The 20,515-nt window shown below is 44.5% G+C and overlaps 2 protein-coding genes and 3 long non-coding RNA genes across 8 annotated transcripts in view; 3 read left to right on the forward strand and 2 right to left on the reverse strand.

Annotated features, from left to right (window-relative positions):
- LOC117225534 (uncharacterized) overlaps positions 1 to 3,181 on the forward strand; it is a 3,838-nt gene extending 657 nt beyond the window's left edge. The window contains exons 3-4 of the long non-coding RNA XR_013032804.1: positions 60 to 2,274; positions 2,361 to 3,181. This is a non-coding gene — a long non-coding RNA (uncharacterized LOC117225534). The remainder of the gene's footprint in view (positions 1 to 59; positions 2,275 to 2,360) is intronic.
- The window catches only part of IP3K2 (Inositol 1,4,5-triphosphate kinase 2), a 26,472-nt gene extending 8,156 nt beyond the window's left edge, over positions 1 to 18,316 (reverse strand). The window contains exons 1-5 of one of the 4 annotated variants that reach the window (XM_076519284.1): positions 17,989 to 18,316; positions 14,534 to 15,567; positions 13,800 to 14,121; positions 13,488 to 13,728; positions 4,105 to 4,189 (exon numbers count right to left, since the gene is read on the reverse strand). In XM_076519284.1, the coding sequence (XP_076375399.1) occupies positions 4,112 to 4,189; positions 13,488 to 13,728; positions 13,800 to 14,121; positions 14,534 to 15,567; positions 17,989 to 17,996 (1,683 nt within the window). In that variant the 5' untranslated portion in view covers positions 17,997 to 18,316 and the 3' untranslated portion in view covers positions 4,105 to 4,111. Of the gene's footprint in view, positions 1 to 3,185; positions 3,546 to 4,104; positions 4,190 to 10,352; positions 12,203 to 13,487; positions 13,729 to 13,799; positions 14,122 to 14,533; positions 15,568 to 17,988 lie in introns of those variants that run through there. The other 3 variants (XM_033479176.2, XM_076519287.1, XM_076519286.1) reach the window with 3 other exon arrangements.
- On the forward strand, positions 4,757 to 5,813 carry LOC143258875 (uncharacterized). The gene is made up of 2 exons (XR_013032801.1): positions 4,757 to 4,994; positions 5,678 to 5,813. It is a non-coding gene; the product is annotated as an uncharacterized LOC143258875 (long non-coding RNA).
- Positions 11,794 to 12,453, forward strand: LOC143258876 (uncharacterized). Its single transcript, XR_013032803.1, has 2 exons — positions 11,794 to 11,934; positions 12,199 to 12,453. It is a non-coding gene; the product is annotated as an uncharacterized LOC143258876 (long non-coding RNA).
- Positions 18,317 to 18,630: 314 nt separating the features above from the next.
- On the reverse strand, positions 18,631 to 20,359 carry LOC117225532 (uncharacterized). Its single transcript, XM_033479177.2, has 5 exons — positions 19,855 to 20,359; positions 19,646 to 19,782; positions 19,407 to 19,548; positions 19,209 to 19,330; positions 18,631 to 19,120 (listed from the first exon to the last, which is right to left on the reverse strand). The coding sequence occupies exons 1-5, from the start codon at positions 20,024 to 20,026 to the stop codon at positions 18,683 to 18,685; spliced, it is 1,011 nt and encodes a 336-aa protein (XP_033335068.1). The 5' UTR covers positions 20,027 to 20,359; the 3' UTR covers positions 18,631 to 18,682.
- Between the last annotated feature and the right edge of the window lie 156 nt (positions 20,360 to 20,515).

Raw genomic sequence — 20,515 nt, forward strand, 5'->3', positions numbered from 1 at the left:
AAAAATGCCCGCTAACTTTCCCAGAAAAGATTCCTACAACTCCTGTACATATTTTTCAGATCGTCGTCCTTTAACTACGGCGCTTAGGTATCATAAATATCGCGAGAATGGTGTAACAGATGAAAGAGCCAGAGAGCAATGTAAGGATCGCGAGGATCGCGGCCGCAAGCGATCTGGGAAAAGTGTTAACAAGTCCCGGCAACGGGTTGTCAGCGCCGATGGTCATTCATTTGATCGGTGGCGACGCGCGACTCTCGTTTCTAAATAGCGGGAGGTCTTTACGGGATTCTCGGCCGTTGTAAAAATCAAACAACATCTCCGGCATCTGGTGCAGCACGCGTGCAAAGGCTGTCCGCCCCTGATGTCAATCCTCATTCGGCCGGTGGCTCGTAAAAGCCGCGTCGACGACGCGATACGCGCGTGTATTCACGGTCATTTCGCAGTTTTTCGTCTCCCTCTCTTTACCTCCAGCCCCCGCACTGCTTGTCACCGCCTTTTACAAGCCGCTCGTGATTAATAAAACGTGCGCAAATGACTTTAAGCCGGCCGTTTAATTATTCAATTTTCACACGCACGACGATAGTGACTCGCGATACCATCTCGCGTGGGTTCTTCACGCAGCGAGACGAGTGGGCACATTAGGTGGAAATTATTCATAGATCGTTCGTGAGACTGTTCGAAATTGTTCTCAACACGTTCGTAGTTAGCAGTTTTCACAGCTTGATTTGTTTCGTTCGTTGTATTAACCGCAAACATTCGTAAAATCTGATAGATTACGGGATTTCAAGCGCAAAACTTTTCAAAATATTCATTTGTTCGAACAAGTTTCATAACTTGTTTAAACTTTAACAGGTTTCAATTCGAACACTTTTGCAAATACAAAACTGTTCGAAAAGTTTTGTGCTATTGTTATATTATTTTCGACTGATTGAAATTATTTAAAAAAAAATCATTTAGCTTCTGTTTGCTTTACAATCGTCGCGGACGAATTTTACTTTGCACGAAGATCCACCACAGCCTAATGCTGAACCTATTGTCGAACTGAATTAATCGGATACCTTTTACGCGAGACACGCGCCTGTGACGCTGTTAGCGAACGTGTTAAAGTAAAGAGTAGATACGAAGGCCTCTTACAGTTTTCGAATTGGTGATCCAATACGGCTATGTTTACCATTTTCTGCGATATCTCGGCAGAACAAAGATCCACTCGAACGTTTGTAAATGCTCCTCCCGTTGAGATCATTGGAGTCGATGGCCATCCGATATTGGCAATGCCGTCTCACAGGAAGAGTCTCTAGGTCGCATGTCGCCGGGGTTTATGGGGATCCGATGGTGCTCGTAAAGCCGAGACTATCGGGGTTAAGTGTCCTTTTTGCTTTTGCCGTTGCATACGAATTCGATGCAGTTTTGCAATTAATGGCTGGTCACCGGTCGTTTTTTCTTTTCTTTTTTTTTTTGTCGAATCGACGAGGGAATCCGCGAGCGAGACGGCAAAGGGACGTGAAACGGGGAGTGCTCGCGGACCGATCAAGGCGAAAACCCTTGACCCAGATGCCATCCGGCCAACAAAATATTCGATAAATACGCGCCGAGAGGCTCGGTCGCCTCAAAATCGAATGATCCCGGCCTCTTTACGATGATTCGCGCGCGAGTATCCTGCATCTTTATTTGCTTCTCTGCTCGAAGATTTATGCCCCGGCGACTGCAAGGCTGGACCCTTACACATTTATAGCAAATTTTGCCGAGCGGAATCCGGGGAAACAGATTTTACAACGTTGGGGCTAACCAGTAATGACAGTGATTGCTGGCATTGCCTTGCTGCGCGGTGTTCATGGAAAAATATGAAACCAGTGACTGTAGTAGTTCCAGTGTCAACAAAGTTGTTTATTAAGGTGATCAGCTTTCGTTCGGCTCCAGTTTTCAGCAACGTGGCCTTGGGAATGTGAATTTGCATAAAGATCCGCAGGAAATTCTGTTGGTCGCGATCACGTTTGATTGTATTCGCATCTCCAATTGACCTGGGTTCTTTTTATGTGAACGTCCAGCGAATCTCTTCGTGATTCACGGTGTTCCTATTTACCACGAAATCCACCGAGCCGGTCGAAATGACCGGTTTCATATATTGTATTTTAGAATTGCCGAGATTATGCAGACTCGTTGATAGCGAATGATTGTATAAATTTCTCAAGCAAAATTGTAATCAATATTGTGGAAAGTCTGAATAAATTCAATCTTATTATTTTTACGGAGCACGTTCGTCCCTTTTAATGCTTGGTAGGTGTTTAGTGTTCGGTTCGTAGATCATTAATTTTCCAGGAGATTCTATAAAATCATCTAAAAATACCAATTCTCATTTCCAGGGGTATGAGGATCGCCTGCTCGCGTTTGCAATCCAAACAACGGTGCACTTTCTGCGTAAACTTTCTGCCTGTTCAAAAACAATCGGCGAGCTCGTAAACGGAACAAGAAATACAAGCCTCGCGCGTGGAGGACCACAATAGCTGGAAAAGTTACTATAGACCGTGTCTGACGTGGAAACAGATACTCGCGGTTTTTGCGAGCGTTTAGGCCAGTTTTTCGCGCCGAGAGCGACAGGAGATTCCCGAAGGCAGATCGGCATTCCTCGGCCGAAGGAAACTGGAGCGGCCGAGAGAGCTAATTGGTCCGCATCGGTCGATTAGCCAATGGGATCGAAACGAGAAGGAAACACGACCGCTAATTGACCGGCGCGGCTTTTCTCGCGGACGGCCAAGTTGCATAAACCTCCGAGTGCCCAGCTGAAGCAGCAGCCGCGAGGAAACCTCGAAGAATTTAGGCCTCTGCCTCCCGGCTTGCGCAACAGACCGATAATAAGTTTCTAATCGATCATCGAGCTGTCGACGTCCCTGCATTCATTACGCCGGCTGACCAACGGCATACCGAATGAAAGTGAAACGTATCGACGGCTCGGCCGACGATTTCGAAACCTTTTTATCGCCTCTGTTTTTCGCCGATCGACCGACCGGCTGTCGCGGGGACACAATGTTCTTGTTAAACAGCCTGGCAAAAGGACGCCAGAGCAGCGGTTGATTGATTTCATTGAGACATCGACCGCCCGAACGAGGAACCACCGGGAACAGGTTCACGGTCGTCGACGTACGACGGCTACGAAAAGCATTTCAACCTTTCGACCTTCGTGAAGTTACCTTTTTCTGTCCGACCTGCGGCGGGCTGCGCTGGTGCTTGTCGACGATGCCCAATAAACAGTCGTCGCACTTGCAGTAGAAATTCCTACTCGACGCGGAATCGTTGGAGAGCAGAGAGTTGTAGGTGCTGGCACTGGTCTGACTGTCCATCGAGTCGGCTCTCCTCAGAAAAAGGCTCCTCCTCGGAGACGCTCCGCTTCTCCGATCTGCCTCGTTCTTCTCGTCCTCCCGTAAACTCTGTTTCTCGATCTTCGCCAGCAGGATCTGCTCCATTAGATTTAACGTTGGAGGCGTCGAGAGCGTCGGCGACGATGGATGAGAACTGCCGAGTCTCTTCTCTTGCTCCATTTCTCGGTCCATGTATGTCCTCGAAAAATTCTGCGAATCGAGTTCTTAGCAATTTAGCACTGGACAAATTTCTAAGAAGGTCAGAAGGCTCTAGAGTTATTTTTCCTGTGGACTTTCTCAAACTTTATCTCTCCTCTTGCTATCGGCGACTCGCTCGACGATTAGGAAGAATTCCTAGCAGCTGGTATTTCTCACTTCAGCTTTCTCTTTTGCAAACTTCTCTGGCCGTCAATTCTTCTCTCGATTACCTAACAATTGCTACCGAGGAGTCAATGCTGAGTCCTAAATTGATCTTCCTTTTATCTAGTCTTCTTTTAAGCTCTTCTGACCGATCCAGCAGCATTTGCTGCCAAGGATTTGCTACAGAGCAATCGATCTAAGAGGTCGTCCAAGTCGAGCTTCCTGTATCCAGATTTCCTTGTGCTTCGAGTCTTCTTCTGGCAATCAATCCTTCACCGTTCGTTAACGATTGATTTGAAGGACCAAAGATCCTGGGAGTTAGCCGAACAGCTTCCCGTTTCCATGGACTACCGTCGACGATGATCCTCGATGGATCGAGAAGAGTCCCACCAGAGATTCTAGCTGATCGGTCCTCCAGGACGATTTTCCGAAACGGTCGGCCACACGACGCTCCTCGGAACGATCCTGCCGTCGAACTGCGACATTTCAAACGTACACTACGCGACTCTCGACTCTTCCACGAACGTTCCTCGGAACACTAACACCCGCATCGAATTCATTGCCGAGTGCCGTGGCAAAAAATGTATAACGGCCGTGACACTACACGCGGCGGGATCAATTTCTGCGGACTTGGTAGCGTTCCCGGAGAGTACTCGGGTAATTCGCTCGGCGGTCAATTGACTGCGGCTAGAGGGAACTGCGAAAACTGTAACCTTCGAGTTGATCTAATAGCCACGCTATACTACTCCTTTCGCTTTGTTTTCCTCTCCGCAGCGCGAAAATACACGGTCCCCCGCTTTGCTTCGAGATCTGAATCGCGACGGACGGAATGGTTCTCGCGCAGGGGAATAGCAGGTACGGTTCGCGATTAGGTTCCGCGTGTCCTTGGGAAGCAGGAGAGACTCTCGAGGACACGGAGAGGCCGGGATCCAGCGGCGAGCAGGGCCCGGCTGCACGCTTTTCCTCTACTGACCCGAATTGAGTGCTTCCTGTTCACCAGCCGACCGCGTATTACTCGATCATCTATCGCGTGTATCACCTATATGCCGCGTGACAACCAGATCTCGCTGTTCTGTGAACTGTCGCGGCCGCGCGCACCTGATAGGCTGATGCCACAGGTGGTAATCGTACCTAAGTACCCATGGGAGGACGGTTGGTTCGCCGGAGCAAGCGGAGCACTACAATTTGGTCTAGGATTACAGAGGTATGTTGACCTCGCACTGGACCCGTGGTTTACACCCTTCTTTGCGGGGTGTCGAACGATCTTGGAACTTATTGGAGGTAACGGAACAAATGTCGGAGCTACAGCGGCTCACAAAATTGTTCGTACACCTTTTGAAACGCGATGACTTCTTTCGAACTGGACTACTCTATTAGACAATAACTAAAATGCTCCTTTTTATTTTTTAATTTTGTTATTACTTGAAATGACAAAAACAAAACTCTAGGTTTTTAACCTTTTTATCTGAGCCTATAACGGAAAGCTACAGGCGTTGAAAGATTTAAAAAAGACTTCTTACCGTTTCTGGTCGAATGTGCCAAAAATCGTGACAGAACTGCGTTTTTTACGATCTTTAATTGTTTACAGCTCGTATCAAGGTCAGGCGATTTCCATCAAATTTTCAGTTAATTTTAAGTTACCAACTATAGTTAATTATAAGTTACCAAGATCAAAGAAAAGCATTTTTCTTCATTTTCCTTGCAGGCTCAGATAAAAGTGATAAAAAAGCGAGAGTTTTGTTTTTGTCATTCCGAGTAATAGCAAAATTTAAAAAGAAGCATTTTTGTTATTATCTAATAGATCAATCCGATTATCATCTAAAAGAAAAATTCACGTGATATAGTCCAGATTGAAAAAAGTTATTGCGTTTCAAAAGGTGTACGAACAACGTGCAGATCACTAGATAGCAGACGATTATACGAATTATCGAATAAGGAATAATTTGTACGAAGGAATTTTACAGATACGAAGAAAAATTGCCAGGCGAAGTCGGCGTCAACCGAGCAAAGAGATCTCTAATCGTCATAAGTGTTTCCTGGCGGAGACGTCACCGATAGGAAGCAACGTAGCGATTTTCCCAGCATAAATCTGCGGTCCCAGTGCCGCGGTGCAGAGACAAAAGGTGTTCGATTACGTCTCTGCTTGCATAATGAGCCAGTATTTGATCCTCCGATTGACGTAATCCATTCGCCTACCGCGCCGATAATCATCCTCCGTAGGCTCTTTGTCTCGCATCTCGCAGAAAATTTTCCGCAGTATCGAACGTCGCGCTCGGCGGAGAAACTCTCGAAATCTATACAGGGTGTCCCACAATTATTTTAACAGCCGAAAATGAGGGGTAGCTGAGGTCATTTGAAGTAACTTTTTCCTTTGCGAAAATGCAATCCGCGGCTTTGTTTACGAGTTATTAACGAAAAACACTGGCCAATGAGAGGTGACGGTGCGAGAGAGAGGGTCCGCGAGAGAGTCCGCAGCACGAGGCTTTGACAGAAGGTCGGGACGGACTCGAGCCGCGATCGAAGTATTGAACAAGTCACGAAGCGAGAACTTTCCGGATTTTTTTTACTACATAACAGTGATATTTTTAAGAAAAACGCTGTTCACCTTTACTTTAGAACGTCTGAAGAATATTCACTAATTTTTCGGACTCGAAATAATATGTAGTTTAACCGTGACAGTCGTTTTAATTTTCTGGTGTGCATGACACCTTATGTGTACCATATGAAATTTTTATGCAAGGTGTACAGTGAAGATTAACGAATGATTTGCAAAGCTGATTTAATAATAAATAAGGGACGTAAAGGATTTGTTTATTAGAGAGATATGAAAAATATTATCAGTAAGAAACTCACCCATTTAGTTGAGGATGCATTTGCTGGCTGAAATTCATGATGTCGAAGGGCACTGACCTTGTACAACGTACAGCTGATCTTTCACTGCACTGTCACTAAACACTGATCACTTAATTAATCACTGATAATCCGAATCACTTGTGGATATTTAAGAAAGATCACTGAGACTCGTTCGCGGATAATCGTTTATTCGACGCGTTCGTTCGGAAGTCGACGTTTCACTGCCAAAAAATCGAGGCCTCGACCGTGGGCCCTTGTCGTTCGTCTTTCGGCCGTCCGAGGAAATAACACCCGATACTATTTTCTTCGAAGCGCAGGGTACCGCCAAATGAAATAAACAAGATATGCCGAGACGTAAACTGTGTCCGACCCGCTGTCACCCTGCGCTCTTAGAACGTAATTAATGGCCGTGCGAAGAAAATGGTATCGAGTGTCATTTCCTCGGACGGCCGAACGAAGAACAACGAGGACCCACAGTCAAGGCCTGAATTTTTCGGCAGTGAAACGTCGACTTCCGAACGAACGCGTCGAATAAACGATTATCCGCGAACGAGTCTCAGTGATCTTTCTTAAATATCCACAAGTGATTCGGATTATCAGTGATTAAATAACTGATCAGTGTTTGGTGACAGTGCAGTGTAAGTGAACTTCGCAAATAACCATACCGGAGGTTCCACCGACAGTATCCCTCGAATGTTGCGGTCATCGACCTGGGATCAGCTGTTCGTTGTACGAGGTCAGTACGTACGAGTCAGCAAATGCATCCTCAACTAAATGGGTGAGTTTCTTATCGATAATATTTTTCATATTTCTCTAAAAAACAAATCCTTTACGTACCTTAACGCGATTATTTATTATTAAATCAGCTTTGCGAATCATTCGTTGAATTCTGTTCGTACACGGAATTATTTAAATTAAAATATCATTTACGAACTTTGTTAATCTTCACTGTACACCTTGCATAAAAATTTCATATGGTACACATAAGGTGTCATGTACACCAGAAAATTAAAACGACTGTCACGGTTAAACTACATATTATTTCGAGTCCGAAAAATTAGTGAATATTCTTCAGACGTTCTAAAGTAAAGGTGAACAGCGTTTTTCTTAAAAATATCACTGTTATGTAGTTAAAAAAATCCGGAAAGTTCTCGCTTCGTGACTTGTTCAATACTTCGAACGCGGCTCGAGTCCGTCCCGACCTTCTGTCAAAGCCTCGTGCTGCGGACTCTCTCGCGGACCCTCTCTCTCGCACCGTCACCTCTCATTGGCCAGTGTTTTTCGTTAATAACTCGTAAACAAAGCCGCGGATTGCATTTTCGCAAAGGAAAAAGTTACTTCAAATGACCTCAGCTACCCCTCATTTTCGGCTGTTAAAATAATTGTGGGACACCCTGTATATGGTCGAGTCATAAATAACTTCCGATCCAGCTAGGTAGAATCTATTGTTCGTATCTACTCGCTATGAGTCTCCGGGACAAACGAGTTTTTGTTTTCGCTAAATTGATAAGGATTCAAAACAAATGAAATAAAAAGAAATAAACGATGAAGAAAGAAGATAAACGTCCGATAAAAAAACGGAAGCTTTTTATGACTCTCGACCTAATAATTCTCGAATCAACACAGGCACGCAACATCCGTATTAATCAAACTGTTTGAGCAATCGTAGGCGATCGTTCGAACCACTGTCACAACAAACGGATCACCTATGTCGGAGGACTTTCACTAAACCTTCGTCGATGATCTACGCGCGGCGATTTATGATTTCTGTCGTGGCTGCCAGACAATAGTCATTAATATCGCGGGGAATCGCGGGCTTGTAACTGAAGGAGAGACGAAGAGCCCGGAATCGTTATCAGCGCGAACGGGATCATTGTTATCGGCGATTTGGCCGATCAATAACGCGGTATTGCGAGATATCGAACGATCAAGGTGCAGAAACATGATTATGGAAGCTAATCGAACAACCTGAGCTCATCGTCTGGCATGGTTTTCTTCAAACCCCTTGATTTATAGGGTAAGCTATTGTTTATTATTTCTTGGCGATTATTCGATGCTCGAAAAAGCGGTCGAGCTATCCCGGACTCGCGCGCTGAAAACTTGGTACACCATCTGCTGAATATGGGTTTTACCAGCCCGATAAGAAACGCTTGAAACTTGGTCTGCCGTGAAAGGAAGCTGGCTGCCTTTTAGCGGTCACGTTCTATCCGTGACTGTCTTTGAGCCGCGCCGCGACTCCGACCAGCTCGAAGATCGCCAAAGTGCGATTCGAATGGGGTAATTCGACAAACATGGAAAAAGTTCGGTGCGGTGAATAAAAGATGAGGCATCCAATTACAAGGTATGGTGTGCTTGACTATTTAACTGGATGGCTTTTTCATTATGAATGGATCCCAAGGTGAACAAAATCGAAGCAATGCGAAAGGGTTGCGCGTCGAGTTGAAACAACAATGAGAATTTTCCCTATGCCGGTAGCGAAAAGATCAAAGGAACGCCCATGGAAGTTCCACAGACCCTGTGGAATTCGTGGAAGGCGATTACATCGAGTGGCGCTATTACATATAACGAGAGAGCGCTCTCTCATTTAGAAGCAACGAGGAGGCTTTGTTTTTGTCGCGAACCACAGGATAAGACGATAAGATTCAACGACAATTGCTTATCGGTGTCGTTTGCTAATCATTCTCCGTCCAAAGATATCTATTATTTATTGTTGTCAACAATAACACGTTGGGTAAGACAGTATGTGTTTTACTCGCGTGACGAACCCGGTTCTGAGAACGAGAACTAAGTATCTCTTTTTCGAAATGCCGAAAGATTGCAGATGCTCTTGCGAAAAAATTGAAATTTTTCGTGCTAAACGGGCTGCCGCGCGCGCGCGCTTTTACTTTCGACCGTGGTCCGAGCCAAGCGGCTTTTCGCGATTAGAAAACAAATCGGCACACTGGGATTTCCGACGACCCACGTCCACGATATTATTTTCGGTCAGGCCGCGCGCGCGATGTTTTATTCATAACGCGTACGTGTCATCCCGTGTGCAACGCGAATTTTCTATGTCGTGGAGCTGGAACGCGTGGTTGGATCGATATAGGCACTCTCGGTCAGCATACGCTTAGAAAATCTTCGGCCCACGATTGTCTCTTAGCGTTTCAATCGCGAATGCCGCAACGTCATTGTTCCGCGGTCGAAACAAAGAACGCCTTGCGACGGAGTTCGTTCGAACGTTGAATGAAAACTCTTCGACAATGATTTTTTCTAGAATCTACGACTACATGCTTCGAATGCTCGCTCCTGACCTTCGAATCGTTTATTCTTCGCTGTTAACTACAAATGCTTCCTCGAAGGACATTCACGAATTCCGAATTTTCGCCAAGCTTGTGGTAGGAAGTATATTATCGAATTGGCCATTGGACTTGCTGAAGAATGTTTCATCTAAACGTCAAAATCATTAGCACAAGGACCTTTAAAGACACCATACCGGACCAGATGAAAAATCGTTTAGAAACTAGTTCTTATCATAGAACCTTCGAAACCACCTGGCAAAACAAGATAAACGATCATCTAAGGTTAGAAGAGTCCAGGGACTGTCTACTGCTAGCAAAAGCTCTTAAGAACACTTCACGAAACGTGCGTGATCATCTTCGAAAACAAGATAAGCAGTGATCTAGAAATTAGAAGCACCTAGCGTGCAATTCTCCTAAGCTGCTAAAACACTAGCCAGAAGAAGATGATCGGGAATGATGATCCAAGATCCTGCACCGGAACGGAAACGTGAAAATCTCGAAATACCTTGTAGAGCAATGCGTCGCAAGCGATATTTCCGTCGAGGATCTCGTCCAGATGGTCGATCCTAAGTAGGCCGAGGGGCCGTTGCTTTCCACGCTTCATCTTCCGCGTCCTCCAACTTTCCTCTTGCCGGAGACGCAGTCATCGGGAGCGGATCACCGCGTGAACTAGCCGACCGCGAAATTGCCGTCGCCTCTGCGGTGCACATTATCACCTGGTAATATTTGTTGATAAGTGCCCGGCCGGCGGCGAACACGCGACGAGACCCCTTCGTGGAAATCGCTGCGCGCTGCTTATCAGATGGCAGTCGCTGACGAGTCGCAACTGCGCGTCTCCGATCCCAAGAACCTAACCGATTATCGCTGAACACCTGTTCGAAGTAATCTTTGGCTTAGCATGACGCCTGCTATGCTTACCACGTGGAATTTGACTCGAGTCAAGCTCGGTCAGGGTTCAGAATTTCGGAGCAACAATCCTACCCTACGAAGACTAAGTCCGCCGTAATTGACTCCCGCTGATAACGAATGAAGATACACTCTTCCCGACCAGCTCCACCGCACAGTAAACAGAGGCCGATTCGTCGCGCTTTATTTAAATCAAGTTCGCCTTCCTCCCCCGGTTTCGCTGGTATTCTATTTTTTCCCGACGCGGAGCGGAGTCATCGGAATAAATGATCCGCCGTATCGCGTTTCGATCCTATAAATATATGGGATCCATGAGCCTCTAATCGATAACTAACACCATCCTCGAAGGATGAGTTTATTGGTAACTCGGTCGGGACACTGAGATCTTCAAGAACCCGAGTATCACCGAAGATGCCGCAAACTGTTCCAGAGAAAGTTTCAACGATTTTTCTGGCCATGTTGATGAGCAATTGAAAATTGGACGTTGCGGATAGAGTATGATAATAGAGATTTGTATGTACGGGGAGACCAGCTGACGCAGACTGACCGAATCCTATGGTACGCGGTGTCGCGAACGGAGACACTGCCGAGAGACCGCACACCGCTGTCACCGGTCCTCCACTGGTTCACTGTTACCACATCGACTACCTCGGCTAGACTGGAGATGCCTCGAGCTTGAACTTTCTGGCTCCTTGAACGGAGCGGGATAATGGAGCATTTGAAAGTAAAAGCCAGTAGACCTATTCTCTTTATGCGGGCCAACTCTGGAAGCGGCTGGTCTTATAATCAGTGGCATAGTGGAAACATCGATGGACGGACGCATCCTGCAGGAGCTATCTTAAAATACTCTGTTACGACTGTTTATTATAATAAAAAGTGTCGCAGACAAAAGTTGTAGTATCTCAGATGGTGTTTAAAATTTAGCAACTAATTTTATTGTTTTTGTTATATTGCCACTTTATAGATGTCGACTCTGATCTCTAACTAGAAGATTGAAAGAATTGTCAAAGTGTTCCAGATGTTTTTATACAAAATGCAAGGTAAAAAATCTTAATTAGTACGCCGTGAAGTCCTCTTGATACTGTACAACTTTTGTGTGAAATCTTTGATCGTATAGTAAACGGTTGACGGGCTATTTTAAGTACAAGAATCGCTTACCGCAGAAGTTATTGTTTCACTAGGTGAGTCACACGTTCCCCACAAATTGTTGAAACTAAACGGATCGCAAAGGATTAACTATGACAGAGAATAAACTTAGAAATGCATTATTCCGGTATGAATAATTTAAACAACGCGGTCGGCCAACGTAGCATGGTGGTGCTTCGGTTCAGCCAAGGTCGCGCAAATTGGCATTGATCTCATTTGCTTCATATTCTATAATAAAATTTTGCAGATAGCATTGCAGAAACTAAATTATTCGATTAACTTGACACAAAGTTTTTCAGCCGGGATCAAGAACTAGCATCAAATTGTACCCGGCCTCGCTTGACCGCTATCGCCGAGAATCCGGTTCCCAAGCTCAATTCCACGCTCGCGGAGAGGAAAGGTGTAACTAGTGACGTCAAGCAATTGTGGAATTTACAACGGTGTTTATAAGCGGTGGTGGTTCTCGCCAGGTGATAGTCAGGCTACGTCAGTGGCACGGCCTATACAAAAGTCGCACATTCTGTCTGTTAGATAAATTAAACTAATGAATTCGGTTCCGGTCTCGCATTCCCAATACCATGAAATTTCCCGAAACTCTTTGCCAATCCTCCACGCGGATCAAAGAGAGATGAATTTATGGGATCCCGGTGAGCGGCGGACGCGAGAGGCTGCGGGGACGAGGAAGAACAACATCGGCTGCAGCGTTCAGTGCACGTCACTATAACCCACGCAAAGAATGCACAAAGCGATCGTGCACGTGCGCGACGGGTTTGTAAACACGTTGATCCATCCGTATGGAAAACGAGTATGCAGAGACAGGGCCAGGTATGCTACGTACAAAGGACGGGCATGCATAACAGAATTCCGTCGTTCGCTGTATTGTTGCGGCCTCGTGTTTCAAAAACAGCGACGCGTGTCTTCTTGTACTATCTGTATCATTTTCTAGGAAATTTTTCAAAGATCATTCCGTGTCGACATCAATTTTTTCCGCGTACTGAAACGTTGAAGAATAATTCTGTGATAAAAATAAGCCTCCAAACAGGGATATAGAGATAGAGAATAAGAGCGCCTGCGTACGAAACGTAAATAAAGCTGAGCCTAGAGCAGTCACGTTCCCGTTTTCATTAAGAGCGTCCCTAAATACCAACGCGAATTCCGTATTCGTCGTATGAACGGTTCGTTTGTTCACGAACTGGAGCACAAGCGTGACGTTGCGTAAGATAAATTAGCCGCGTGTTCGCCGCACGGCTAACGAGCGTGCGGTGGTGGTGTCGTGCTAAACATAGCTTTTTCCTTCGGTGTAACATTGAAATATTTATACACCTGCAATGGAAATACGTCAGAACAGGACGGACACCGAGCTGTTCAATGAATTTATGGTAATTTTATTTATCTTCGCCGCCGCTCCTTTCGTTCACGGAATCTTTCTCCTTGAAACAGTTCCGGACACATCGTTGCGGTACAACATACAATTGGAACTATCCGACGAGATGCGTTTCCGGCAACCGAGACCAGTCCTTCCCAACGCTTTGTCTACCCTTCCTTTCTTATCTGAACGAAAAAGCGATAACGGTGGTTTCACACTTACTCTAGGCTTCGGTGGCGGCTGATCGGTCACGTCGGATTCGTCGCCACTAAGACTGGACGTCGTCGAGCAATCAGAGATTTTTCTCGAAGGAGGAATATCCAAGAACTCGATCTTCGCTTTTTCCTGCAGTTCTTGAGAGTTTTCTTGAGTATATTGCAGCAGCTGAGAGTCCAGCTTTGAATAATAGGAGTTTGTTGAATCTAGACAGGAATTCCGTCTGTTTCCAGGTTCATTGTAGTTCCTGGATAAAATGTTTCAACATTAGAAACAGCAGAAGTAAAGTATTAGCAAACAGAACTTTCGTGCAGGTACCTTGTAGCAGTAACATTCATAGAATCAAGACACAGACAACTGGAGTCTGAATGCCTCCTACTGCGACAAACACTTAGGAATTGATTATCTAAGGACTCTCGAATCTCATCGCAGTCTAAGCAGGAACAGCTGCTCGCTTGACTAGGTGTGCCACTGGTTCCTTCGTATTTCTCGAGCTCTAGGTCATTTCTTTCCAGCTTTTCGTCAAAATAAGAGTAATCTGAGTAGTCACTGACAACCACACTCGGTGTTCTCCAATATCTGGGCCTCCCTTCATTGTGCTCAACTTCACTTCCCTCGACTGCATTTGTGCTGTCCCACCCTACAAAGTATATTATTTAGTACGAAATACTTATTAACAGAGGCTTCCAGTAGCTAAAATAATAACTTAAAGTATTCGACAGCAAAAAATATTCAGTAATACCAATTACAGAATTAAAATAATTCGGCTAAAATAAATAACTTCAACAAACAAAAAAAAGAACCAACAAAAACGTTGCAAGATGAAGTTCGACTTACACGTCCCGGTGTAAATTCAAATGTGCCACTAAGAAAAAAAGGAAAACGAAGAACACGCGGAACGATGACGTCAGTGTGCGCAGAGCGCGTGGGTCAGGGGAACGTGTTTTGAACGGACGTGCCCCCTCTCGCACCGCAAGCGGCAAGAGCAACTGGTGTCACGGCATCACACGATCCGAACTGCACGTATTACACATATATTGCATCCCCCTCACCTTTGATTTGATCTTCGTCGCTCAAGACCGCGCTGTCCGAGCTGCAGCATCTAGTGACCCGTAGTTTGTGTCGTTTTAGCTGGTGCGTGGTGGTCAATGAGGCTAGGTCCTCGTCGCTGGCCGCGGCTGAATCGAGGCTCCAGCATCGGGCGACGGATCCCCTCCTCCGTTCAGGATCGGCCTCGATCCCCTCGTCGCTTTGCGGGCTCTTGCTGAGCGACCTGACCACCGGCATTCTGATTGTGTCGAACTCGTCGTAGGTCTCGTTCGCCTCGATCGGATCAACGATCGGTGACTCTTCTTCGTGAACCTGTTGCTTCTTCGACCTCATCGCGTGGCCGGCTTCCTCGCCGGCTTCTCGATCACCGAACAGCCGCTCGAGACTGTGCACCAGCTCGCATACCGACGAACCACCCTCGCTTTCGGCGACGTACTGATACTGATTCTCCACGATACCGACACGCCGTTTCCGCGAGATCTGACCGCCGCCGCTCGAGACCGAGACCGAGACGTTCCGTTTCCACGACGATTCCTCCGCGCCGACGATCGGCTGCTCCCGCTCGGGCCCCTGTCCGCCTCGCGACAGCTGTTTCGACTGTTGCCGACGTCTCAGCACCGTGTAACTGTTCTCATCGCGTCGGCCTTGTTTACGAGAGGATTCCCATCGTCCTCTCCGCACTAGGTCGCCAGACGTTCGATTTGAAATACGGGAGATGCATCGCGCACCGTGCCTGAACCAATCGCGACCACGGCGTCGACGCTGGTTCAACCAGCCGCCATGTTGAATTCCGTAGACCACGCGGGAACTAGACGGAAAACGTACGTCGATCATCTGACCTGATTTCATACGCCGGGCACGGGGCGACTTCGAAGGATTTCTTTCACGATCGGCAACCGCCTCGTCTGTTCTCCGGACTCTTCTCTTCTCGGTCGCTGCATATTTCCTCAAGATCGGATAGCTTTGGTCCTCCTCGTACGTTATTCTCACGATCTTCGAAAAGTTTACCCTCTTTTCGACCAGGTTCCTCCTCGCACTGGTATTGTTTCAAGGCCGATTTGCGAAGATGCCATGGTACACGTACAGAAATTGGTTGAAAAATAATTTTTCGTTAGAATATTTCTAGTTACGATACATATGTACTTATTAAGTGAATGATTTGAACACGAATGAATAAAGCAGTCACAAATCATAGATCAACGGATTTGATTCTGTTTCATTGTCAACGTGAACCGGCTGGAACGAGATGAAATATAACTTGAAATCGAGATTCGAATTGATTTAACAAATTCTAATTCGTGCTTATTGTATATTACAAAATACCCAGATCGATGAATTGAAATTTACCACTGAAAACAAATGAACCACAGTATATCGTACTGTATGCATTCTAAGATGGTATTGAAAGTTCGTGCTCACTATTTTGCTGGTGTGGCATGATTCCCGTGTGTTTACTATTGCGTCCCACTTTAGGCATACATAATGGCCTTTAGGCCAAGCTCGAAAACAATTCCTCAAGAGTGCGACCGGCATTTAGCATTCCGAATACAAATCTCTACGCAAGAACTCTAATCAAACCAGTTCATTGTTTTTTTCGCTGATCTTTATTTATTCGCGTTACGCTATAAACAATATATGTAATACCAGAAATTATTACATTTAAAGCATAACGTAGCCATTCACAGAAAACTAAAAATAACTAAAAAAAATTGTCTCATTGGAAAGCAACTCCTACTACAAAAAAGCATATTTCATATCATCGAAGTTTCCCTCCAAAAGAAAAGTACTCGTCCAACGACAAAGTGATTTTACGGTAATACGCGCGCACGAAGGGACATAAATTTTTCTAATAACAACGCAGTCATTACGAGCTCTTATCTAATCTCGGCGTAATACTATTACACGCCTCACCGTTCCCCATTCAAAACGATCATTGCAGTTATGCTTCCCTACGAAATAACCCAAAATAACATCGCAGGTGCTTCTGTCGCACGCAACAGCCTATCGTTTTACTATCGAAACGGAAACATCAAGAACTGGTGTTTTCGAGAAAGCTGTGTCGATCGAAAGAGTAGAATGACTTTTCGCGAATCGGATAGTCCGAGTAAGAGTCAAGGACCGAGTATCCGGGTCGAAGAAATGCGGAGGGAAAGATGCATGGAAGAGGTATGCCAGGGTTGCTCCTTGCTCCTGCGATTGACGTCACAAGTGCGTCATCGGAGGCAAAGAAACAAGAAAGTGCGATTGAATGATCGCGCGGCGGTTACAGCGGCCGCGTACCGCTGCCTGCTCTCGTGTATCGTTGCTTCTTTCTCTTTCTCGACAAACGGTCCATTATCTCGTCAGTTCAAGTGCCCCTTGGCCACTTGAGCCTATCTGTGCTGCAACCGTTCGTTCGTTCGCTCGTTCGGCTGTTTCATTGTACGAAATAACCGTGTACCGCAACGAGCGGAATTGCGAGCCTTTTCTTCCTTTTTTCGCTGCTTCTCTTTTTCTATCGCCTACGTATCGGTTTTCAGTGGCCGGGAACCGTTCCCGACTGCACGCTGCACCCGGCGCAACATTGCGGCGGCCGCGAGATAAGATTGCGAAACGGGAGGTCCGTCGTCATTTTTACGTCCAGGAAACGAGTGGCAATGCGTAAATACATAACAAAACGTTGTCTCTACGCAAATTCAACAAACCTCGCCGACAGGGGTTTCCAAACCAGATAGTGGCGACCCCCCATGGTCTACGGGAAGTTCGAGCGGGGGTTGTTTGGAGGTTGATCGATAAAAAAGTTTTCTGAAGAGAGATCAATTCGAATTTCGCATCTGTTTTCGATACGTGTCGGTTCGGGAGATTCGAAGACGTTAGGATTGTTGGGAACTTCGTCGCGCGGGAATAATCATGTCGAAATGTTTTCCGATTACGTCTACGATTTCGTAAAAGGAGATAAGGTTATTCGAAAATAAACGCACATAAATTCGGAAGAGATCCGAATGTCGGTCGCGCGCTTCATATTTGGAAGACGGAAAGAAATTCGATGGACAAGCTAGAACGATTTCTTGGCCTTTCTATTTGGGAATTCAAAGATGATTCGCACGGAGGAAGGCTAGACGAGGCTGTGTAGCCAGGCTCATATTTGTGACGAAATCGGGTCAATGTCGGCCCAAGGCTAATGACTCGTTCGTGTTCCAGATAAGTAATAACAAATTGTGCTATTATACCAAACATTCGGTGGACAATACTCTACGAACGATTATTAATTCGTCTGAAGGTTCTGCAGGATCGTAACTCAAAATAATAGAAATTTGAATTTTCAGCAAATATTATAAGACGCTAACTGCGTGCGTAATGGTTTCTGACGTCATTTTAATGGCGCGGGAAAGATTCGTACAAAAAGAAAAAATGTGTTACTAACGTGCACGAAATAAATGAACGAAGTTTGTTTTCGATTTCACGTTGCATTTCTTACCTGTCCATCTCGACGTTGTATTCTGCATTTTATTCAGGACCGAATAACATGAAAACGAATTGCGGCAAGCATCGAATTTAAAGTACAGGAGTAATTATCAAATTTTGTGAAAAAAAATTGATTTGCAAATTGTTCGATCTTAACAAGCAACTCGTCGACGACGCGATACGATTCGATTCTTATGCTTGGAATTCAAGGAATTCGACCGGATGTCCTCGACGTTCATTATCGCTCGCAATCACCACGGGTGTTAATTTTCGATCGTGGTAACTGGATGGAGCAATGTGTGCGATGATTGTACGTCAATCGTAGCTGATGGCTGACTGAACTCGAGATTTGAACTTGACCACTCCGCGGTGACCACCTATACTCGAGTTCCTGTCTAAAAGGAGGGGATCGATTGCATTGAAATCAGTTCTCCCAGAAGGGAAGGTTTACACCTACGATTGACGCAAAACTTGTAATTAAGATACCACGTAAACCGCCAAGATTCATGTGATTCCATGATCACATTACTTGGTTTCCTCTTGTGGCCATGGAAATTTAAGACACTATACATTTCAGTGCACGCGCTATTACAACCGATAAAAAATAATAGACGATTATTATTCTAACAGGTAGAAGAATTGAAGGATCTTCATCTTTTCCTGAAACTTTTATTTTAGAAAAGTATTTTCCCTTAGAATCTTAGGTTTTACAGGACTTCATAGAAAGTAATATCAGAATACTCAGTTGGATCTAGCACTAGAGATCCAAATACCTGTAGGTCTTGTGCGTTTTTGTCTAACTCAAACGGTTTTAGCCACTTCTTTACCGATATTCCTGTCTTTAAAGTCTTGAAAGTTGTTTCAACAGATGGTCTAGTGACGAGAATCGTTCCTTTTTGGATGTTAGCTTTTAAGAATTTCCAGATTTCTGTATGCACAGAATCTGGAACATAGAATTCAAATGGATTGTTCATGATAATGACATTGCTACTTTGTACAATCTCTGGACACTCTTCAATCCTCTTATTTACAATCTCAATGCGGTCATTCATTTTGTACTTTTGTATGATGTCAGACTGCAATGTGCAAAGATCTTTATTCATTTCAACACCAATGATCTTGGGTGCTGATGAAAATATATGTGCCTGAAAATGCATTTAAATTTCCAAGTTAGTTACACATAAATTTGTCTTTAATGAAATGATAGCATTAAAACAGTATAATGTAATTTACTCCATAGAGGACAGCACCCAGTCTAGATCCTATATCAAGAACAGTTTTTCCATCCATAGATGGTAAAATATTACAGAATACATAGACCATTGTAGACACTGACATGGAATGCGATATGATATCTAAAACAGAATTGTTATAATATTCTCATAAAGTTAAGACATTATTAATAGGAAAACTTAATCAGTGGTTCCCTACTATATGTTTTCACATTTGTAGATCCACATTTGCCACAATACAGATTGTCCAGTTTCCCTTCTTGAATGAGGTCGTCAACCTCATTATTATCATAAAGAAAAGCATCAATGTGCTTTGTTGAAATAGCATCACAATCCGTGTTCTAAAGATTTATTGAACCAATAACATTTGCTCTTATCTGATAACACTTCACAAGTCTATCGTGCAATTGTAATTTTGTATAACATCAGGCAACAGACCTCTCCAACTGTTGGTGCCACAATGTTTTCTGATGGCAATATGCTATCAAATGGTACTCTATCTCTGATATCAATAACAATTTGTTTGATATTTCTCAGGCGTTCTTCTTGTATATCGCTGCCATTAGAATAACCATCTAGAAAATACATTTTCCTCAGTATCATTTATTTTATACTTCATATATTTATGAATATGAAATGTGGTATACCTATAAACTTTTGTGAGAGTGATCGCATTCTTATATCTTCAGGCCTCCAGTTATCAGCGATAAATGACAAAAAAATTTGTTGATCTGTTTCATTTAAGGAACATATGGTGTCCGTGAATATTTTTATTGCATCTTTCGCAGACATCGTATCGTCCTTAACAGTCGTAGCCATTTTTCAATGATACTTTCTTATAATGTGTCACTATACACGTGCTTGAGCGGTCAAAACAATTAATCGAAATGTGACCCCTGCTACGTTGACACGACCAATGAGTTGTTCTTGAATATACGCTGTTATGCGTGCTCACAAGACACAAAATTACAATCAAATATTTCTTTTACATGTCGCAAATTCCGAAGAAATACTATACATTAACGGTTGCCGATTAGAATATTTTCAATTGAAGTTTAATTTGTTTACGTATAATGGCAGAAATTGCAACGGTATGTGATGCCATCAACGGGAAAACGTCGAAGTTTAGTACAGATCATAGACTGAAGAAACACACAGACATTTCGCATTATGCGATTCTCAGAGGAATACATAATTGAAAATCATAGATTACATCCAGAAGCGAACCATGCGGTATTTCGTGTTGCACACTCTGTAATACCGACGATGCTAAAATTGGCGGTAAATTTTTGTCTTTAATTTAAAGAT

Source organism: Megalopta genalis, chromosome 2, assembly GCF_051020955.1.
Source record: "Megalopta genalis isolate 19385.01 chromosome 2, iyMegGena1_principal, whole genome shotgun sequence".
NCBI classification, from domain to species: domain Eukaryota; kingdom Metazoa; phylum Arthropoda; class Insecta; order Hymenoptera; family Halictidae; genus Megalopta; species Megalopta genalis.

Excerpts from the sequence above, each read along its gene's own strand:
- LOC117225532 (XM_033479177.2), bottom strand. The coding sequence starts at position 20,026 with ATGGCTACGACTGTTAAGGACGATACGATGTCTGCGAAAGATGCAATA. Across the intron at positions 19,783-19,854 it reads ACTCTCACAAAAGTTTATAG|ATGGTTATTCTAATGGCAGC; the intron begins GTATACCACATT and ends TGTATTTTCTAG. Across the intron at positions 19,331-19,406 it reads TACAAATGTGAAAACATATA|ATATCATATCGCATTCCATG; the intron begins GTAGGGAACCAC and ends ATTCTGTTTTAG.